The 23,343-nt window shown below is 30.3% G+C and overlaps 1 protein-coding gene and 1 long non-coding RNA gene across 3 annotated transcripts; both read left to right on the top strand.

Moving 5' to 3' along the window:
• Positions 1-3,234: 3,234 nt before the first annotated feature.
• On the top strand, positions 3,235-5,521 carry LOC122859579. 2 transcript variants are annotated; one of them, XR_006374366.1, is made up of 6 exons: positions 3,254-3,655; positions 3,945-4,249; positions 4,323-4,463; positions 4,540-4,647; positions 4,729-4,833; positions 4,921-5,509. It is a non-coding gene; the product is annotated as an uncharacterized LOC122859579 (long non-coding RNA). The 2 variants fall into 2 exon arrangements; XR_006374367.1 differs by having other exon boundaries at positions 3,235-4,226; positions 4,921-5,521.
• Positions 5,522-7,227: 1,706 nt separating this feature from the next.
• LOC122859580 lies at positions 7,228-13,486 on the top strand. The gene has a single exon (XM_044163252.1). The coding sequence runs from the start codon at positions 11,174-11,176 to the stop codon at positions 12,152-12,154; it is 981 nt and encodes a 326-aa protein (XP_044019187.1). The 5' UTR covers positions 7,228-11,173; the 3' UTR covers positions 12,155-13,486.
• Positions 13,487-23,343: the final 9,857 nt, after the last annotated feature.

Here is a 23,343-nt window from a genome sequence, read left to right on the forward strand (position 1 = left end):
AACGGGTTAGGAGGGAATGTGTATGATTGTAGATGTACCTTGATGTAAGAATTAATCCGAAACAAATGTTGAGAGCGTGTCAATCTGGATGGTCGCCTGTTGATGTTGGTATTCTCGAATAATCCAAACGGTAAAATAAACTCGAAGCACAGAAAACAACACCCCGGAGAAATGTCACAGTCAATAGTTTTATAATATTAGGAACAGTCAATTTATAAACGGAAAAATAATAATTTAAACACAAAATTTATTTAATTTAAATTCACTTTAACAATTTTATTTATTATAAACGTAAAAGTTCAATTGATTTTATTATTTATTTAATTATATTTGATTTCATAAAATTGATCTAAATTTAATTTAGATATTGTCCAAACAAAAGTTGTCGTAAGAGTGAAGCTCCTCAAATTATAAAATAATAATTCCCATGAAAATTAAATTAAAACGTAGGGATGATTAAAAGTGGCAACATCTTGACCAATTATATTTTACCTGTCCCACGATAGTCAGCGTTTGATATTTTACTTAGAGAATTATTTATAACGTCAACGGATGTAAAATATCGAGTAGCTAAGGTGACTTTGAACTACGGTTTGCAAAAATGATTTTAAAATAAAAAATATAATATTGTGAGAAAAAAAGTAAAATGTTGATTTTGCTAAAATAATATAAAAAAAATTTTAAAAATAAAAAAGAAAAAATTTAATTGCTTACTCGGTATTTCATATGCCCTTGAAAGCAATTTTTATCACAAAAAAAGGAAAAAATTGTTTTATTCATGAATAAAAAAAAAAAAAAAAAAAATGTTAAAAACCTACAAAAAATTTTTTTACCTCACTCACTTTCTTCCAATTTTTCCAAAAATTTTATATCTTCACGTATTGAAGAATTTTTTTGATTATACTGAAAATAAATAGATAATTTAATATTCACATAAAACTATTATTATTATTATTAATTATTGATTATTAAAAAAGTTGTATAAAAATAAAAGTGCCATCGGAGTATATTATTAAATAACATTAACCAGATGCAACAATTAAATCAATGTCAAGTTTCATTGTTATTGTGTCGTCGTATTCGGTGTTAACATGTTGTTCCAACTATTAATACATCAACAACAGCATATAAAACATTAAAATGGTCAAAACTTAATTGAAAATATTATTAAATCAAACTCATTTGATAAATAATTTAGTGAACTTAAAGCAACGTTTAGTAGATCAGTAATGCCACACTGTAACAGTTGATAAAAAATTAAGATAGGTTATAATTTGTCAAAGAACTGTCACTCATTAAGAATTAATATTAATGAAATTGATATAAAATATTTGCACTGAATATCGGAATATTCCTCATATTTCTTTTTGTTTATTCATTTATATATATATAGATATATATGTACACTTAAATGAAAAAGGCCATTGTTACAATAACAAACTCAAAGTATATAAATGCATATCTAATTATTATATGTATATAAAAAAACATACGAAAAAAAGTAACTATTCCCAAACATATGACATCGACATTCAATTTACATGAAAACGACCGCGCAAGAGGGCGCTCAGTCTCGTATTTTAAAATAAAATGAAATTTTATAATATTATAAAATTAAATATTGCAATTGGGCTTTAAATTGTTTATAAAAAAAGATCTGGTAACGTTTGTTGGGGCGTGTGGCCCGCGTTACCGTTGAAAATTGAAATTTTTTAATACTCCGGCTAGGGCCGTGTTAAATTTTATCTGTTGAATGATTTTTGAAAGTAACAATACAATAATAGTACATTTTTTTTTAATTTTCTCAAAATCAATTTTTTTTTTTTTTTTTCTCTCGAATTACGTAAGGCAAGCTATAACTTTTGTTAGAATCAACGGAATGACTTCAAATTAGGCTCAAAAGACGTGGTTTTCAAAACTCTATCGCCCCTTTAGGAGTTTATCCTGATTCCAATAGTCTATTTTTTACTATTTTTGAAAAAAAAATTACGAAAATATTTCAAAAATTCTATTTTTTACAATTTTATAAAAACTATAATTTTTTTTGAAAAAAGTTTCAAGTAAAAGTTGTAGGATTTTACCACACATGCTTTTTAAGTCTTATACAAAGCGTTTTTCAGAAATTACTCGAAAACTAGGAAAGCAATAACTTTTGATAAAATTGTAGTAAAGACTTCGTATTAGGCTCAAACAACGCGTCTTCTGGAACTTCATCGCCCCTCATGAGAGAGAGCATTTAAATTGAGAGATTAAAAAAAAAAAAAAATCGATTTTTTAAAATTTTTTATGAAAAATGTGATTCATAGATCAAGATTTTCTCGGAGAGGGTATAGATTTTTCGAGTATGCATGTTTTAAGCCTAATATGAAGTCTCTATCACCATTTCATCACGAGTTATTGCTTGCCTAAAAAATGAAAACGGCACAAACTATAACTCAAAATGGAGAAGTCGCAGAGGTTCCATATTAGACTTAAAATAATCGTTTTTCAAAATTCTATAACTTTTTTAAATAAATTTTTCCCGTACGAATAGTATTTTTCGTAAGAAAAAAAAAAAAAAAAACACAATTTTTTTTTTTTTCATTTTTTGGAAAAAAAAATGGCCAAATAGGTAATGTTTTTTTTTATAAAAGGTGATAAAATTTCCAAATCCGCGTCTTTTAAGCCAAATCCGAAGTCTTTACGACAATTAGTTTGAAAGTTATACACGTTTTTTTTTTTTTTGGGGATAAATCCAATACTGCGGCTGAGCCTTTCGCTCCTAGCCTCCGTAAATTTTGTTTATAACAATATCGTTAATTCAAACAATTTTGCTAGAAAATTCAGAAAAAAAGAAAAAGTTTCATGTAAAAAAAAAAAAAATTTTTTTTTTTGTTAAATTATTAAATAAACAATTGAAATTTATAAATAAATAATTTAACAGAAAAATCAATTTTTTTTTTGTTTTACATGGAACTTATTTTTTCGAAATTTTTTATGAGAATTTTCAAAATATACGATTTTGTTATAAACAAAATTGATTATAAACAATTTGAAGACTAATTGCACTATTCAATTTATGAATATTAATATATATCGTTTCTAAAATAAATGCAAAGAAAATTGTTGAATAAAAAATTTTAAGTTTCTTATGATTTTACCAGACGAGATCTTAGAACGATTTTACCGAGCGACTTTCTCCGGCTGAGAAATTTTTTACGAAGGCTAGGGAACCACTGAACTTAGAGAGTTCGTTAATAAAACAAAAAATGAAACGCCGACTTGAAACTAACGAAGTTGACTTTAGTTGTAAAAAAAAAAAAGTAGAAGATAGCAAAGAAAAAAAATGGGTACATGCAATATATAAAAAATCTGAACTGTTAAGTGAACTAAAAAATTTGAAGTGCACTGTAATTACCCGCCGCAATTGGGTCTCGGGATTTTTCAAAGATTTTCCCGAAAAAGATAGGGAGCTGGGTGATTTTATTCGTGATAAATTACTCGGCAATCCGACAGATATACGAGACATAAAAAAATATCCGGAATTAGAAATACAGTATGAAAATATCAAACAAAGAGTTCAAGATAAATACATTCAAACAAGTGACTTCTACACAGTGTGAAGATGTCGTCAAGGATTTTGAAAAACCTGACAATGATGATATCATGTTTTGAGGTAAATAAATTTTCAATGATACTTTTTTCTTAACTAATAAATAAAATAAATTTTTAATACTTTTCTGACAAATAAATTGTCAATAAAAAAATTTTTTTAATACTTTTTTTCTTTCAACAAATAAATTTTCCATAAATAAATTTTTAATACTTTTTTTTGACAGATAAATTTTTGATTTTTTTTTTTTTTTTCTAACAAATAAATTTTCAATATTTTTCTTGACAAATAAATTTTCAATAAATAAATTTTTAGCAAATAAATAAAATAAATTTTCTCTTGTTTTTTAAAGACATTGAAATACCGGCTGACGATGTTATGATAAACAATGAAATTCCCGTTAATGAAAGGGTACAGGAAAATGATAAGAAAACACCTGTAGATGGTCCAGTGACCGAAAATGAAATACCGGCTGACGAAGTTGTGGTAAATAATCAAATTCCAGTTGATGGCCCAGTGGCCGAAAATGAAATACCCGTAGATGTTGAAAAAAATGACAGGGCTAACACAGTCCAAGAACATGAAACAGCGGCGGAAATGTTTGCAAATGCAAAATTCAGCGAAGACGTTATAGGTATTGATGAGGAGTTGGCTGAGGTGAAATATTTTTTCAATGTTTATAATAATAATAATAATAATAATAATAATAATAATAATTTTTATGTTACAGACCTAGAAAAAGAGGGTCTTGGAGAAAGAATATATTCAGAAAATGAAAAACCAAGCATCAGATCTGAAGAAATATAGCGTGATAGACGATATTCCATAATTACTGGAAAAAAGAAATTATCGAAATCGCACAATCAAAAAAGTAAATATTTTATAAAATAAATAGAAAAAAAATTTTTTATAATAATAATAATAATAAAATATTTCTTTTATTACAGAACGCAGTAAAGATGACAATACTAAAAAACAGGGGGTAGTATTGCCCACTCAAGCCATAAAACACGGGCGAAAAATAATATCATTAGATGATGACAATGGAGAAAAAGGTAAATATTTTATAAAATAAATTAATAAAAAATTTTATAAAAATAGAAATAATAATAATAAAATATTATTTTTTATTACAGAACACAGTAAAGATATCAATACTGAAAGACAGGTGCCAGTATTACCCTCTACAATGCATATATTTGGGAAATACGGTAAAAAAATAATTGCGGTAGATGAAGAAGGTAAATATTTTATAAAATAAATTAATAAAAAATTTTTAAAATATAATAATGATAATAGTATTAATCATATATTTTTTTGTATGGTAGATGACGTGGTTATATTGAGCCAATCGTCAACGTCTTCGTCATCATCGTCATCGGCTTCGTCCTCAGACCCTCCCACCATTATGAATGAGAATAATGTTGCTGAAGAATATGACGAAGAACATCAATATCGACCTGAAGCAGGGCCTTCAAAGCCCCGTGTCGAGAAACAAAAAAATGAGCCTGTAGATATTACAGATTTCTGCGTTGACTGCGCGGGATATCAATGTCCGAAAAAAGCAGCCACACCACACCACCAGTTCTGTAAAGCCTGCCATGAAAAATGGCAGATGGTTGAGCAACCGCAGTACCCACAACCCTTGCCTACAGAAATACCAAACTCAATTATCGAAAAACGTCAGCAATTAATAAATGAAAGATTAACTTGTTTACAAGACGAAATACGTGAGCTCAAAGAAACATTGAGTAACGTAAAATGCGATCTCTGCGCTGGAGAACCAATTGTGAATGAATTGGGTCATTGTGAACGCTGTGCACAATTACTAGATTAAATAATAAAGTTATTTGTAAATAAATAAAATTGTTTTTATGTCTTTTTTACAGGTATTATTGTATAGAAAAAAAAAATAAATGAATAAATAAATTGTTTTTATGTCTTTTTTTACAGGTATTATTGTATTGAAAAGAAATAAAAATAAATAAATGAATAAATAAATTGTTTTTATGTCTTTTTTTACAGGTATTATTGTATTGAAAAAATATATAAAAAAAATAAATAAATAAATAAATAAATAAATAAAAATTTTGTATACCTTTTTCCTGTTGTCTTCTTTTTATAGATATATTTGTTATTGTTAAAAATTTTTTAGGTTACACCATATTTTTTGTTTTCTTTTTACCGGTATCAAATATAATTTTGTTTAGAAGAAAAAAAAATCGTTATTTCTCTTGTTATATTTTTTCATACCAGAGGGTCAGAAAAATTTTCAATTTTGTCGGGTAAAATATTTTACGAAACAGGTGAATTTAGAAAAAAAAATCAGTTTTGCTGTGACCACTGCAGTGTGAAGATCTTTTTTTCAAGTTGTTGCTACAAAAATGGAGCGTGTTTTAGATGATGTTGAAGTTGGCATTGATGACAGTGCGGAGTGTGAATTTTTTATTGATAGTCTACTCGACGGTAGTTTAACGAACAATATTATAGATCAACGGTTACACCAAGAGCATTTGGATCAACATTCACGTGTACCTCACGAATCTGAAGTTCCACAACAACCTCTTTTAGATGATGTTGAAGTTGACGATAATTTTATCGATAGTGGTATAATAAATCGAATCATGCAATCACCATTACAACAACATCATTTAAGTGAAATTTTACAAACAGGTGGTGGTAGTGATAATAATTTTCAGCGTATAGATATTGTTGATGAAACACAGACATTTGTACCAAAATATAATTTGAATAAACATTTGATAAATTTTAAAGTGAAAGAAATACCCCAAAATACTGTAGTTAAAACATGGATTGAAGAAGCATTTGCAGAGGTATACAAGCTGATCAAAAATTACTCAAATAATGCGCTCGATCGAGTTATTCTCAGTTTCAAAACCCTTCTATGAACTCTGAGGCACATACTCACTTGACACCTGCCAATAATTTTACATTTGAACGTTTATGGGAGATTGTAAGTAGCATTTGTCAAAGTAATGATCCTGTACATGCTAACGATCTATTTACTATTGACTTGGTTGTATTGAAATCAACGATTGGTGGTAGTGTCCCACACCACATGGCAAAAAAGGCTCGCGGTGCTCTGGAACTGAACCAGATATTTATGTTTACCACGCTCTATGTAACATGTTTATCAATTCAATAAAAAAAAAGAAAAGAACTATAGTTGCTAGTAAAAAGCAGGGTCTTGAACTCTGTCAAAAAGCTAACATTTGTGTACCACCTGGCGGGTGCCGGCTTAATGAAATAATTTTATTTCAAAATTATTTAGTTACTGAATCTGCCGCATTGGTTATCTGGAATTTCGATACTATTTCGATGGTCATACATTTTTTTTTGATGGGAAAAAAACTTTATTTAATCGCAGAGTGTCGCGTGGAAATATGAAAATTTTAAATATTGTGTATTATCCTGATGACCAACATTTTGTGCCTATAAAATATATGCATGTATTTATGGCTACAAATATAAAATTCTGGTGTGATTGGTGTTGTATCGGTTTTACAAAAAACGAATATCATAAACAATGTTGTACAAAATGTGACAAATGCTTAAATTTCCCGACATGTAAAATGAATAACAGTAATGATGATGATTGTAAAAAATGTTTGATATGTAATCGAGTATTTTATAGTGAACAGTGTTATGGAAAACATTTACAATCAGACTCGTATTCAAAAAATTTTTCAGTTTGTAATCGAATTTAAAAATGTAATATTTGTCGTAAAGTCTACGTCCGTGACAGTGAACATTAGTGTGGTTATTATTATTGTGCGCCCTGTCAAGACCATAAACAACCAAACCATCTGTGTTATATGAAGCCTCGGCCGATAAAGCAAGGGGCTCGTAAAGATAAAAAAGTTAACGGATTTTTATTTCTCTATTTTGAAACACGGTCTGAGCTGAGATCATATAAAAATAATAAACAATTAAAAATGCATATCGTCAATTATTTTTGTGTGCAAATAGTGTGTGAAATTTGTTCGGAGACAGACGGTACAGAAAATTATCATTGTAGTGAGACGCGCGAATTTACACATCAGGGCGATGACGCCATGGAAAAATTTGTTGATTTAGATTTAAAGTCAAAATCAAGATACTTAAAATTAATTTGTATAGCTCATACTGGTGGCGGATATGATGCCCATTTGTTTTACGCGAAATAATCAAAAGAGTACCAATAACAAATATTCAAACAATTGTTAAAGGAACTAGGGTTACATTAATATCTTTCGATAATGTCAAATTTATAGACTCGCTGAATTATTTTTTTATGCCATTAAGTGCGTTACCAAAAGCTTTTGGAATTAAAGAATTGACTAAGGGTTTTTTTCTTTTCTTTTTCAATAAACCAGAAAATCAAAATTACATTGGTCCTTTACCGCCTAAAGAAGATTTTGGGGTACGTGCGCTGACTATTGAAAAACAACAAGAATTTGTTAAATGGTACAATGAACGATTTCAGGGTCCGCCATTTGATTTTAAACGAGAAATGGCGATTTATTGTAAATCTGATGTAGAATTACTTAAGAAGGCGTGTATTACATATAGAAAATTAATGATGCGAGTAGGTAATGTATGTCCATTCACTGAAGCTTTAACTGCTGCATCGACTAGTTTATTAATTTATCGTAGAAATTATTTAAAAGAGAATGAGATAGCACTGATCCCCAAGAATGGATATATGTTAGGAGATATGCAATCTACCATAGCTATACAATGGCTACTATGGCTTGAACATTCTCAAGGGATCAAAATAATTCATGCTGATAGAGGGCGTGAGCGTAGAGTAGGTCCCTATCTGGTCGATGGCATTTCAGAAGATGGAAAAACCATATACTCTTTTTTAGGTCGTCACTATCATTGTTGTGATTGTTTTGAATTGATTAAAGATGTGGATGCGGATTTAGGGGATAATACAACACTTAGAACGAGCCGTGAGAATACAGAGTACATAAATGCATATTTTAAAAAAGAAGGTTATGAATTGATTATTATTTGGGAATGTGATTTTAAAAGAATGTGTCAAAACAACGTAGATTTAAAGAATTTCTTGAAAACAATTGATAATAATTTTTATAAAGAAGCAATATTGCCTCGTGATGCTTAATTTGGTGGGCGAACTGAAAATTATTGTGTCGCACATACTGTTACTGGTTCTCAAAAGATATACTACGTGGACGTCACGTCACTATATCCTAGTACATTGAAAAAAAATATTTACCCTCTAGGCCACCCTAAAGTTTTTGTTCTGGATGATATACGTGAGCTTTGTCCAGATAATAACATAAGTAATGTGATAGGATTAATTAAATGTCGAGTTTTGCCCCTGACCAATTTATATATACCAGTATTGCCAATGAGGTGTCATAAAAAATTATTTTTTCCACTTTGTAACGCATGTACATTAACTTTAAATCAAGAAAATTGTACTCATAATGAATCAGAACGAGCACTTATTGGTACTTGGGTATCTGAGGAGTTGAAAGTAGCGGTTGAGAAAGGGTATAAAATTTTACAAATAAAAGAAATATGGCATTGGGATAAAACAACTCAATATGACCCGAAAATTAGAACTGGGGGTCTAGTGGTGGATGGCCTGTAGAGTGCGTTGATGACGCATCAAAACAAGCATACATAGATAACTATAATAAAGTAGAGGGAATTGCTTTAGATCCTACGAAAATTGAAGAAAATCCTGGTTCACGTCAAGTTAGTAAAAATAACTTAAATTCACTTTGGGGTAGGCTAGCTATGGATAATATTTCGGATATGTACAGTATTATTCAAAATATTCAAGATTTTAATAAAATTATTGAAAATGCCAATATTAAAGTTTCTTGCATAACTATTATCGATGATGATACACTATTTGTCAATTGGAAATATGTTGAAAGCTGTGATGGCACTGATAGCTCAACTAATCGAGTTCTAGGTGCATTTACAACTGCGCATGCGCGCTTAGAATTATACAAATATCTTGATAAAGTTCAGTTGATACTGACTCTATAGTTTTTATTTCTGAGAATGAAAATGATAAACTTCCATTAGGTAATTATTTAGGTGATCTCACTGATGAGCTTGATGGTGGTTACATAAAAACTTTTATTTCTGAAGGACCTAAATTTTAGAGTTATATTGCTGAAAAACCTGATGGTACAATAAGTAAAGTATGTAAATTAAAAGGTGTACGACTTGACGTTAATGCTAAAAAATTAGTCAATTATGATAGTATTAAGACTTTAACTGATGGTAAAAAGGACAAAATTATTGTAACTTGTGACTCAATACGTCGAACTAAAGAACATGATGTACATACAATACTAGAATCGAAAATTGTACGCGTTACCGGACCGAAACGGAAATTTACAGCTAACATGAATAATACATTACCGTATGGTTATATTACTATGTATAATAGCAGTAAAAAAAGACATGGAGGCTTAACTACTGAGTATAATACTAGCCCGTATAATACCAGTAAAGAAAGACCTAGGGACTTAACGACTGAGTATAATAATACTGTAATAATACTGTAAATAAACGTGCTAAATATGTTACACACCCTACCAAATTTTTTTCAGTTATCATCATGGCTTGGCAAATGACACATCCATTTAAAATTATTATTTCAGGTCCGTCCGGGGCTGGTAAAAGTGTTTGGACTAAACGTTTTTTAAAAGAATTATCGAGATTATGTGATACTGAATTTGACCGTATTATTCTATATTACGCCGAATAGCAACCCGTGTATACTGAATATAAAAATGTTGAATTTCAAGAAGGCTTACCAGACACGAAAGATTTGAATGATATTAAAAAAAAAAAGTTAATCATAATGGATGATTTAATGCGTGAAAGTAGTAGTGGGTCATCGGTATTAGATATATTTACCTAGGGTTCACTCCACTGCAATTTAAGTGTATTATTATTATCACAAAATTTATTTCATGGGGGAAAATTTTATAGAGAAATTTCTTTGAATACAAATTATATTGTTGTTTTTAAAAATGCTCGTGACAAAGCTCAAATTTCTCATCTTGCTAGACAAATATCACCGTTGAATACAAAATTTATTCAAGAAGCTTATTTACATGCTACATCAGCGCCACATGGTTACTTATTAAATGATTTGAATCAGTCAACACCTGAAAACATTCGGTCAACTCATGCATAGATTTTTGAGTAAAAATCACGTTACAAATAAAACCATAAACTCAAGTTTCTCTTTGGTACTATTATAATATATTTTTTAAAACATTATTTGTCAAGAATTAGAGAAAATCTCACATCTGTCAAACAACTGCACTAACGTATTTTCGATACACTGAATGACCGTAAAATCGACAATAAAAAAGTAAATTTATAACTTTTTAAAATAAACTAAATTCATGAAAACGTCTTGGACTTTCCGGTCGTAAAATCTATATTTTTTGTTTACACATGGTATTTTTTATGTCACCCTTTGGACCACACAAGGCCCAATTTTATGTCTAAAAATCCCACTACCTACACCTAGTTTTTTACGCTCTCTTGAACTAATTTTTGACTCTATTCACAATGGTTGAAACAAGTGACAAAGAATTACAAGAAAAAAGTAAAAATCTCCACAGACAACGTGGTGGTATAAAAAAGACACTAACTGATTTTACGAAAAAATTAAAAACTTACAAATCAAATCTAGTTTCATGTAATGTTGGTGAGCTAGAAGTAGTACTTGAAACGGTCAGAAATCGTTTTGCTTCCTTTGCATATATTCAAGATCAATTGGAAGAAATTGATCCAACAACTGAAAGCCCAGAAAGAGAACCAATTGAACAAAATTATTTTGCAGCTGTCTCAGAGGCACGTAAAATAATAAACAAAAATAAAACAAATACAAAAAATACAAACTCAAACGATTCGAATGATAACAATGAAAATACAAGTGGTCATTCATTTAACAATATGAATATACCAGTACCAACAATACAAATACCAAAGTTTGACGGTACACCAGAAAAATGGGCATCATTTTACAGTGTATTTAAAACAACAATTGACAACAACAATTCAATGCCAAAGGCTTTGAAACTTTATCATTTATTAAGTGTTGTTACTGACAAAGCCTGGTCACTCATCGGCCATTTAGAAATTGACGATGCTAATTACAATAGTGCATTATCTATATTAATTGATAAATACGAAAATACTCGTCGCTTAGCTCGTCGACATTGGACAATATTACGAGACTATCCTCATTTAAAAAAGGATACACCAGTTGGACTTGGTGAACTAGTTGATACATTTAGACAACATACTAAAGCATTACAAAATCTCAAGGTTCCCGTACATGCATGGGACATTCCATTGACTGATTTAATTTTATCAAAAATTAATCAAAATACAATTTGGCAATGGGAAGTAACAATTAATTCCCGTGAAATACCAAAATACACTGACTCATTAAATTTTTTAGAACAACGTGCTAATTGTGCAGATTTTAGTGTACATGAAGAAAAACAAAGTGAAGTGACAAAGAGTGAAAACGAAGTCACCTGACATCAGACACACAATTTAATTTACCTAAACCCGGGGAAATTAAAGACAAATTACAAACAAGTCATCTCACCGTAGATGAACAAGCATGTGAAGAATACTTTCTACAACATGTTACAAACAAAAAAGAAGGTCGATCTGTCGTCACCTTACCATTTAAACAAACTGTCGATCAATTTGAAGAGACACGAATTACAGCAATTACAAGGCTTAATTCGATGAAAAGAAAGTTACAAAACAATGCAGAACTAAAAATGCAATACAATACAGTACTTCAAGACTGCTCATACCTAAGTCACAGGTCTGAAGTACTGAAAGAACAACTACAAGAAGATGGTTTTTATTTACCACATCATGGGGTAATAAAAAAAGAAAGCCAAACAACAAAAGTACGAGTCGTGTACGACGGCTCAACCACAAGTTCCAAGGGGCACTCACTCAATGAATCACTACATGTTGGCCCAACAATACAAATTAATATTTTCTCATTATCACTTCGATTTAGACTACACCAGTACATACATACAGGTGACATTGAGAAATTATTCAGACAATTTTAAGTACACTTACAAGAAAGAAAATATCACCATATTTTACAGAAAAATGCGTTTGATATTATCAAGACAAATGAATTAACTCCTTCATTACAACAAGGTATGTTAAACATACACCAATGGACATCCAATGAGCCTAGACTCTTAGAAAGCCTTTCAGAGGCTAAAAAGTATGCACAATCACAATTAAATGTCTCCAGTGCAATAAAAACACTCAACATGTATTAGAAATTTATTACAAACACAATGGTTTACACAATTAGAACAATTACATTTGACGAAATGACAAAACTTGCTTCGCTTTACACACCGACAATTAAAGCAATACACACAACAATAGATGACACATATTTTTGGTCAAACTACAATTGTCATACACTGGCTAAAAAAGAAGCTAAGTGTTATGAAAACATTCAAGGCAAACAGAATTGCCAAAATACAAGAAAAAACAAATTCTACACAATGGTGTCATGTACATACACTTGACAAAACAGCTGACCTAATTTCAAGAGGTCTACTACTAGAAATACACATCAAAACAACAACATGGCAACATGGGCCGTCTTGGCTGTGTGAAGATCCAGATGGCTGGCCGAATTTCAAGATGACTGAGGGTTGCAATCTACCTGAGCTCAAGGTCAACACATGTCTCAACAAAACTACAACAATTTCATCACAAATACAAGTAACTATTAACATTAAAAACAATTACAACATTTTTACTATTTATTTATCTTGGAATAAATTACAAAATGTCATTGCATATGGTTTACAAATGAAAACAAACAACAATAATGATTATGTGAAAAACAATGAAATCAAATATACTACAAATTCAATAATTGAACTACATGAATTGAAAATTCTAAAAAATCAAAAACAATTTAAGCAAACAAGAAAATGGATTAAACTCACGCCATTTATTGACAAAATTGGACATGCTCCTACAACAACAAAGAATTCTGAATACAACAACATGACTATGAACAGGTTGTCTAGATGGCAACTGATTAAACATACAAAACAAGAACTTTGGCAACGTTGGCACAACGAACATCTCAACGAGATTATCAACCATCGCATCCTGGGACAGATGGTATTGTCCGTACGGTCACCTACAAACACAACATCAAGCAAATAGCACTCCTGGTTCCTTTTGACCCAGAATGACATTAGAATAAATTAAATTTACATTTACTAACACTTTTATTCTGTTCTAGATATTCAAGTCGATCGGCCGACCTCTCAACGGGGGGAGAATGTTCCGGGTCGAACCACATGTCTGTCAGTCCTAGACTGACCAGATTTTTATTCTTTTTATTTTTTAAACAAAATACAATAAGTTGATAAGTTTCAAACATTACTCTGTTTTTTATGGCTAGATCACGAGATCATACAATTTCAAATAACATATGACTAACAATTTTGGTTTATATTTTTTCTAAAATATTTTAAACAACGATTTATCACAGAATTAGTAAAAGACTTGAGCCGCAATTTCGGGATGGTGAGAAACCAACCACTAGTGGTGAACCTAAAGTATCATGGCAAAGACAAAGTCCCGAAAAGAAAAAGTCAAAAAAGACCTCATAAATACTAATAAGAAAAATATAAAAAATAATACACCCATTGCAAATATTTATTATAATTTATCAAATCCTATTGCTTATACTGGTGCACGTAATATTGTAGCAAAATATCCAGATTTAAGTGATAAAATAAAAGAGTATTTAAATTCACAAGACGCGTATACATTACACAAACCGGTCAAACGTAAATTTCCGCGTTTACATTATAATGTATCAGGCATCGATTCTGTTTGGGAAGCTGATTTAGCAGATTTACAAAGTATAAAATCAGAAAATAATGGTATAACTATTCTACTTGTTGTTATTGATGTATTTAGTAAATTCTTATGGATTGAACCATTAAAAAATAAAACCGGTCCAGAAGTATGTTCAGGATTTGAACGTATATTTAAAAAGAGCAATGGCCGTATGCCTGTTTTTTTACAGACCGATTCTGGAAGTGAGTTTAAAAACAAAATTATCCATAAGATGTTAAGCGATGCAAATATTTATTTTCGAGTGGCAAGAAATTCTGACATAAAAGCATCGATTATAGAACTCGTAATACGTACAATAAAAGAACGTATTTGGCGTTATTTTACACATAAAAGAACACATAAATGTATAGATATATTACAACAAATTGTCGATGGGTACAATAATTCTATTCATACATCGATTAAAATGACACCAGCTGCAGTGACGATAAATAATTTAGAAATCATTAGAAAAAATATAGAAAGTCGTTATGATGATGAAAAAATAGTTGATCGATTTAAATATAAAGTATATGACTGTGTGCGCATCAGTACTGCGAAAGGTGAATTCCAGAAAGGGTATACCGCTTCATGGTCTCAGGAAATATTTAAAATAACGAAAGCTACATCACGTCAAGGCAAACCGATTTATGAGTTAGCCGATTTAGCTGGTGAAGTTATTGATGGTATGTTTTATGAGGTTGAATTGTCTCCAGTTAACAAAAACATTAAAAAAAGTGTATTTAAAATCGAAAAAATTCTAAAAACACGTGGTAAAGGCAAGCGAAAAGAATACTTTGTACACTGGCTGGATTGGCCGTCGAAATTTGATAGCTGGATTCCTGCAAGTAATCTACAATGAATAATGACAGAAATTTTTACCTCACACTTGTTAGTAACAAAAGTACTGAATTTTATCCTAATAATAATGCATCAGAATTTAGTATACAACTACCAGGTGAAATCAATTTGGAGGGCAAGTGGGTTGTCGGTCTCTGTGATATAAATATACCTATCGGTTTTTTACATGTCTACCCTCAAGAAGGTTGTATAGGTGTTGATGTAACACAGTCTGGGGGTATTAAGATATTTTTACCTCATGGCGTTTATCAAAATATTGAGGCAATAATTAATGCCTTGAATGGAGATAAAATACTGAATCAACATTTTGAATTCAAATTTAATTCCCAAACACGCTTTACCAGTATAAAAAAAATTTGTGGTGAAACCTGTGCTTCACATTCAATAACACTAACAAAAAAATTGTCAGATATTCTAGGCTTTAATTACATAGAGTGTGGATTATTATTTTCCAAAAAAATTGTTATACGTCTTAGTGAAAAACTAGCCAGTTTGTTGAGAGCATTGCCAAACTTATTGTACGTTTATTGTGATATTTGTTCACCATATATTATAAGTGATAAAAATAAACAAGTTTTAAGAATTGTACCTTTTGATAGTAATGAATTGCGAAAAATGAAGGCTTAGTTGCCAGATGTGTTCATACAAATGCCGAAAAACAATTTGAGATGGTAATAGGGTCCATAATCCATTCTACTTCAAACACTTTAATATAAATTTTCTATGTCTCTACGTCGATGGTAAACAAATACCTGGAAAACCGTTGCAGCCTACATTTTCTAATAATATATTTGATGTGAGGCATACCACACACTTTTTTCTGGTACCGGTATTCATTTTGGAGACCATGGCATGCAAATAGATAGAGATAGCTATAGAAAAGGTTATACGTTATTTGCTTTTGACTTAACACTAGATCTTTCCGCACATAGTGCTGGTCATTGAAACTTAATTAAAATTGGTAGCCTACGTATTGAAGTACGCTTCAGTGAAGATTTGACGCAAGTCGTTAATTGTCTTGTTTATGCCGAATATGATAATATTATTGAAATAGACTCCAGCCGTCAAGTTATAATGGATTATAGTAATTAAATATAAAGAAGAGTGAAAATAAAAATATATATTAGTCTCAACAGCGCAAGATAGCGTGATTCATCTCATAGATACTCAACAGCTAGCTAGAGCTTTACCGTACACAGACATCTCTGTTGGTGAAATTTATCCTGTAGACAAAAGTAGTATATATAGGAGAGTTCTGGGACACCCCCGCTGCGCCCCTTTCCCCCCCGCGAAACCCGCGACCCCCGCTGTGATTCGCGGTTGATTTCCCGGAATCCGCGAGGCGTCACCCCAGGGGGTCAGCGAATTATTTAATTAGGTCAAATCGCCGCAGGGGGTCCTTGAATCAATTAATTAGATCGATTTATTAATTAATTAGGTCAAATCGCCACATGGGGTCCTCCAATTGATTAATTAGGTCAAATCGCCATGAGGGGCCCGATTTTTTGTAAGACGCCATATTGGTTTTTCTATAAGACGCCATATTGGTTTTTTTGAAATTTTGAAATTCCCGGGGTCCCTTTTTTCATAAGACACCATATTGGATATTTTTTTTAAATGTCATCTTTGGTTTTTAAAAGACGCCATCTTGTGTTATTATTATTAATGAAAAAAAAATATTTTCCCTAACCGGGATTTGAACTCGGACCTTTGGCATGAGAGTTTGGCACGCTATCCTATGAAACAAACAAGAGATTATGCTATTCCCTGTCGGTAAAAGAATATTCCTTCAAATATTATTTAATGAAAAACTAAATTGCCTTCGATAGCTTAGTTGGTAGAAGCGTTGGTTGAAGAATTAGTTGGAAAGTTCAATTATTTATTTGTCAAAGGTGAAGATAGAAAAAAATGGTTAACATTTATTTTACGTTTTAATCCAATGACAATTTTAATTTGGGATGTCCAGATATAAAAATATTAGAGATGGAACATCCAGCAATACGACATGTGAATTCACATCCTTTATGCAGTTCTTACAAATGTGCATATGAAAATGCACAGAGATACAAATACTGGTATATTAAAAAATTTTCAACAAGAGCCAACATGAAAAAATCCATTTTACATTTTTGTGCAGTTGAAAATATAACTGACTGACTGACTTGACACAAAAAGATATTGCTGCACTTCCAGTGATGGCTATTATAAAATTTGCATCACATCAAATTGATGAAATTTGGGAAAAATTATCAGTAGAACAACGTTCAAATCCAACAATTTCAAAATTAAAACAATGTAAAAAACATCGAATACAAAATGATTGTGAAGATGAAGTTGGAATATCTTATTATGTACTAGAAAAAGATTGTTTAAAATGTAAAGAAGGAACTGACAATGGAGAATTGAATTTTATTAATGAATAAATGATGCAAAACCAAATTTTTAAAAGTTGTTAATTTTTTTAGAATTATCCTTCCTTCCTTTAAATATAAGATATAAAAAAAAATAAAAATTTAGTTTGTATAATAAAATAATAGAAACAAGTTTCAACAAGTTTTAACATGTTTGAACAGGAAAAAAAAAATACTGTCTAGATTTCATTGTTATAAAAATTGATGAATCATCTGACAACAATGGATTAAATTTTAGAAAATATACTGAAACATGTTCAAACAGGAATTATTAGCTTTTCTCAAAAGACTATTGTTATAAATTCCAGAAAAAAGATTAAAGGATTAAAAGATTAAGAGATTAGAATAATAGAAAGTAAAAACTATTTTCTAAGAAGAAAAAAATTTTAGTCGGGATAAGCATCACCTGATTTTCCTTCCCCCACAAAATATCAACCAATCACATCGTTCCCCCACTCTTAAAAAATTTATAGTAGGGATAAGCATAACCTGTTTTTCCTTCTCCCACAAAATATTAACCAATCACAACGTTCCCCCACTCTTAGTGAAAAGAGGAAAGGGCACTTTTTCGTTGGTGGGGGACCTGAGATTTAGTATATATTCTCGTGCACAGAGACTAAGCATCACTCATCGTTCAGTTCAGCCAGTAAGGTAGAAACCAACAAGTAAGTTTTATCATATATTTATAAATTTTTATTAACTTATTAATATTATCAATGTATTTCAATTATTCTTAACTAAAAAATAACTTTTCCATTTACAGATATTAAAAATGGGTTTTGCAAAAGCAAAAAAACTTCAAAAAGCTAACGAACGCAAATCATTGAAAGATTTTGAGAGAAAAGTAGTTTATAAAATTACTAAAGTAGCGAGATTTCCAACATCAAAGTATGGTCCAGCGCTAACAGTTGAAATCAACAATGAAAATTATGCATATCTACCAAAAAGATTTGCTACACATTTCAATCAAGATGATCAAGAATTTAAGAAGCTAGAAAATGCTGTCAAGAAAGGAACACTAACCATGGTTCTTGATGTTGAAAATAACCAAGATGTAATATTAGATGATAGTACATATGATCTACGTGATTTCGATGATGATAATGAGGAAATGTGAATAAATAAATAAATAAATACACTAAATCATAAAATTATTTTCGTTTGTTTTTAATTTAATTAAAACCATTAGTTACAATTAATTTATGATAATTTATGTACTATTCCACTTATTGGTCTATATTCAATTATTTTATCATGTAAAATTAAGCAATATGCTGTCGTTCCTTGAGGAAAATTTTCTTTTGATTCAAATTCCAAGCGTACATCTACAGCACCAGTCTTCAAAAACTCATTTCGTTTACTACAATCAATAACAATTAATGGAGATTTTTTAATAAAATTATCTTTTGTTACTCAATCTATTTTTGAGCCATAGTAAGACTCTGCAAAATTAGCATACATATCGTATAATAAAGCAAATTGATTTTTTTCAATATCAAGATTTAAATTCCCATATGGAAAAATATGAGAATTAAGATAAAGTTTAACATTTGTTATTTTACAATGATCAAAATGTGTTACATCTTTTTGCCAATCATTTTTTCTATTTGATTGAAAACCAAGAATAACATAACGTGGCTTTTCCAGTTGAGTTGCAGTTTTCACTGTCCATATATGATGAGTTGTTTGTGGCAGCAATGGATACTCATATAAATCCCAAGATCTAAATCCAATAGAAATGACAGGATCTTTTTGTATATATTTCATGATGTCAATTTTATTTTTGATTGATAACATTATATACGGTACAAGCCATTCAATTTTTGTAAGTTTTAAATCAAATTCTGGCATATCAAGAACTGTCTCATTATCTCGTACGATCGCATTCAAATTTGAACGTGATCGTATCATAATGAGTTCATGTTTCGCATTGACAATTATTTTTTGATAATCTTCAGCAAAGCCAAAAATTATATTTAATGGAACGCATATATCAAAATATCCATCATCATTTATTAATTTCATACCATTTTGATTTATCCACCCTGCATTTTCATAATTCATTCTTGAACTTAATGACAAATAATTTTTCATTGTAGATGTTATACCAACGTTCTTTGATTTATCAATTAAAACTCTATTCAATTCATAACGCATTTCATCAAACAAAAAACACATAGCATTATTTACTAACGTTAAAGAAAAAATATGGGTAAGTGGATCTTCTGCATTTGCAGCAGCATGTTGTTGCGTTAATTTTCCACTCATACGTATATAGCTTTTTGATGGTAGAACCAACAAATCTTGATTCTGTATTGATATTCTTATTTCATCACTATTATCGAAACTAGTTGATCCAAATGACTGATGAGCATGTAGCTCATAGTTGGATATTTCATTGTTAAATTTAACTGGCGCGTTTATATCGAAAATATTTTCATCACTCATTTTGACGTGTAAAACGATTAAGACAAGTTATATTTATCCAATTAAAGTTCTAAAATTTTTTTTTACTGTTAGACCTAGACTCTGCAGGTAATTTATATTCTGAGGTGTCAACTTCTTGACTGCTCGATTCAGACTGACTGGAGGTGTCCATGATGTGCTGCTTTTATACGATGCCCCACGTTTTATTGCGCGTGAATTGAAGCAAATTCCCATTCCTATGATTTTACGTGTAACGTAATGGTTATTGTTTCACCACGGAAATTTACTAATTTTCCGTTTTGATCAACAATTTTTAATTGTAAATGATCAATGGTTTTAACAGTAATTGGCAAATAAATTGGATTAGCTGGTACTTCAATTATTTTATAACCAGGTGGTACAGCAGGAAAAAAGTTATATATTGTATGAACTTTTTGTTGATTCACGTAAGCTCCTGTTGTAATGTTGCACTCGATTCTCAATGTATTCACTCTTAAAATATTAATCGGGTAGTTTGATTCATATGTTGTATTAGCCTTCAATAGTCTCGGTGTAAATCCAAGTAAACGTGCTAGTGATTTTGGTTTTAAAAAATCAATATCTTTTGCACTTGTCATATATGAATGTAAAGTATTTTTATTATATGTAATTTTGATTCGATATTTTTCTAAATAAGCAGCTAGATCATCTATTTCATAACTTCCAGTTGGTATTTCAATTTTATCATAAATGTCAAAATATGAAATTATATTATTTTCATGATCGATATTTGGTAATGAATTAAATGATAAAAATGAAATAAGTGCTAACGAATAATTTTTTTTACTTGATAATTGTATAGGTGGAAAGTAATCAGTTTCTAAGACTGAAGATTTACCGGTGAGAGTTAAAGTGAACGTATCGTTCATTGTCAAGGTTGATAAATAACTGATTGGAAATTTTCTTTTCTTCTGCTTTTAAAGTTTTCCTGTGAGAAATGCGAGACATAAATGTCCACAATTATACGTATTCCAATCTTGATAACGTTTATGATTATAATTGATGCTACCAACATTAAGATAACTGACAAGATCATTCGGTGGTTGTAAGTTGCCAAAACTATCAAAGTATATTTCTGAATTTTTATTGAGTTTTTTATATGCTACCCAATGTGTTCCAGGATTCCTTTTATCATCTAAATTAATGAATCCACACTCTAGTTTCCAAGGTCCATCTTTTGGCATATCATTTCGCATAAAAACTCCACGAAAATTAGCAATTTTTGATTGTTTAGCAAATTTTAATAAATCACCGTCAGTTAAAGCTCTTAGTGGTAGCAACAGTTGAAGTATACCGCTTTTATGTGGTGTTAAATAAAGTCCTTTTCCGATGGCAATCGATTCCATCATTTTATTATGTCGCTTATTTTAATTTAACTGTTCTTTACTCGTCTTTACTGCATTGATAGCTTTGACAATACCAGATGCTCCACCAACTAACCCTCCTAATGCTGATATAGCTGAGAAAATCGGGATTAAAAGTGGTAGTGCACCGCCGATATGTTTAGCAACTGGTAAAACTCTAGGTACTGTAATAGCTTTCTTGCCACCATTTTTTTCAATAGCTGCTCTCGCACCGTTTATTGCTGATTTAATTGCAACTGATGAATTATTTGATCCTTTCATTGCTTGTTTTGCTGCTTGTACGATTTTTGAAAATGATATTTTCTTTTTGTTATTTTCTTTTTTTTTTTAACTGCACGTTTTTTTTTATTTTTTGTTAATTTTCCTCCAGTCGTTTTTTTTTTTTTCTTTATTTTTCAACGAAGATAATGGTTTTTTTTTCGTACATTTCTTTTTCTTTTTCTCAGTAACACAACCCATACCATATTTCGATTTCATTTTCATTGCTCCAGTAACGAATGTAGCTGCTGCTCTCTCACTTAAACTGGCGTTTTTAGAAAAAATACGTTTAGCAGCTTCACAAGCTAAAATATCATCAGCTGCGTTTCTTGCCTTAATGTCGTTGCGATTTTTCGAATATGCAATATCGTGATTTTTACAGGCTGCGTCCAAAGGATTAATTCCCAAATCTCCTCTTGCTGAACGTTTTTCTAACTTGGTACCTGGTCCACAATATGAATAACCAGGCAGATGGAGTTCAAATGGTAACTTGTTGATTATTTTATTGAGTATTTTTTTTCCACAACGTTTTTTGTTCTTTTTTTTTTTGATGTATGCTCAATCATAGCTTATAACAGACTGATTTGCTTTGGTGTAAAATGGTTGAATTTATATGATTTGAGCTCAGTGCTCATCACGATGGAATACCAGAAACAAGCTCTAAAATTACCAGTTATAAACTTTGATATAATTACATCGAAAAGTGGTAATGGTTTAAAAGAAAAACGACATGGTGATTTACTACCAAATACAATAAGATGTGCGATAATTGGAGGAAGTAATTGTGGTAAAACGAACGCTTTAATGAGTTTAATTGTTGATCCAAATGGTTTACGATTTGCAAATATTTATATTTATAGTAAATCATTATACCAACCAAAATATCAATATTTAGAAAAGTTACTAGAACCACTTGAAGAAATAAATTATTATAAATTTTCTGACAACGATCAAGTCGTACCAGTTGACGAAACAAAACCAAATTTTTTGTTTATATTTGACGACGTTGCAACTAAAAAGCAGGATCATATAAAGCATTTTTTTGTATGGGAAGACATAAAGCTGTTGATTCATTTTATTTATGTCAATCATATGCGCGAATACCTAAACACTTGATACGTGATTATATTAATTTTCTGATTATCTTTCCACAAGGTGATACGAATTTAAAGCATATACATCACGATCATGTTAACATTGATATGGAGTATAGTAAATTCCGTCAGATGTGTGTGGATTGTTCGAAAGAAAAATATTGCTTTCTGTGTATCGATAAAGATAGAGATATAGATAAAGGAAGATATAGAAAAAATTTTGACTGCTTCATAACTATAAATAACAAAACGATTTGTTAAATTTTATTAGTTAATTGTAAAATCGCAAAGGATCAACATGCCTCTTTGTGAGCAAGAACTAGTACAAGACGTTATTCGTAAAAAATATCAACTGATAA

Source organism: Aphidius gifuensis, linkage group LG6 (assembly GCF_014905175.1).
Source record: "Aphidius gifuensis isolate YNYX2018 linkage group LG6, ASM1490517v1, whole genome shotgun sequence".
Lineage (NCBI taxonomy): Eukaryota > Metazoa > Arthropoda > Insecta > Hymenoptera > Braconidae > Aphidius > Aphidius gifuensis.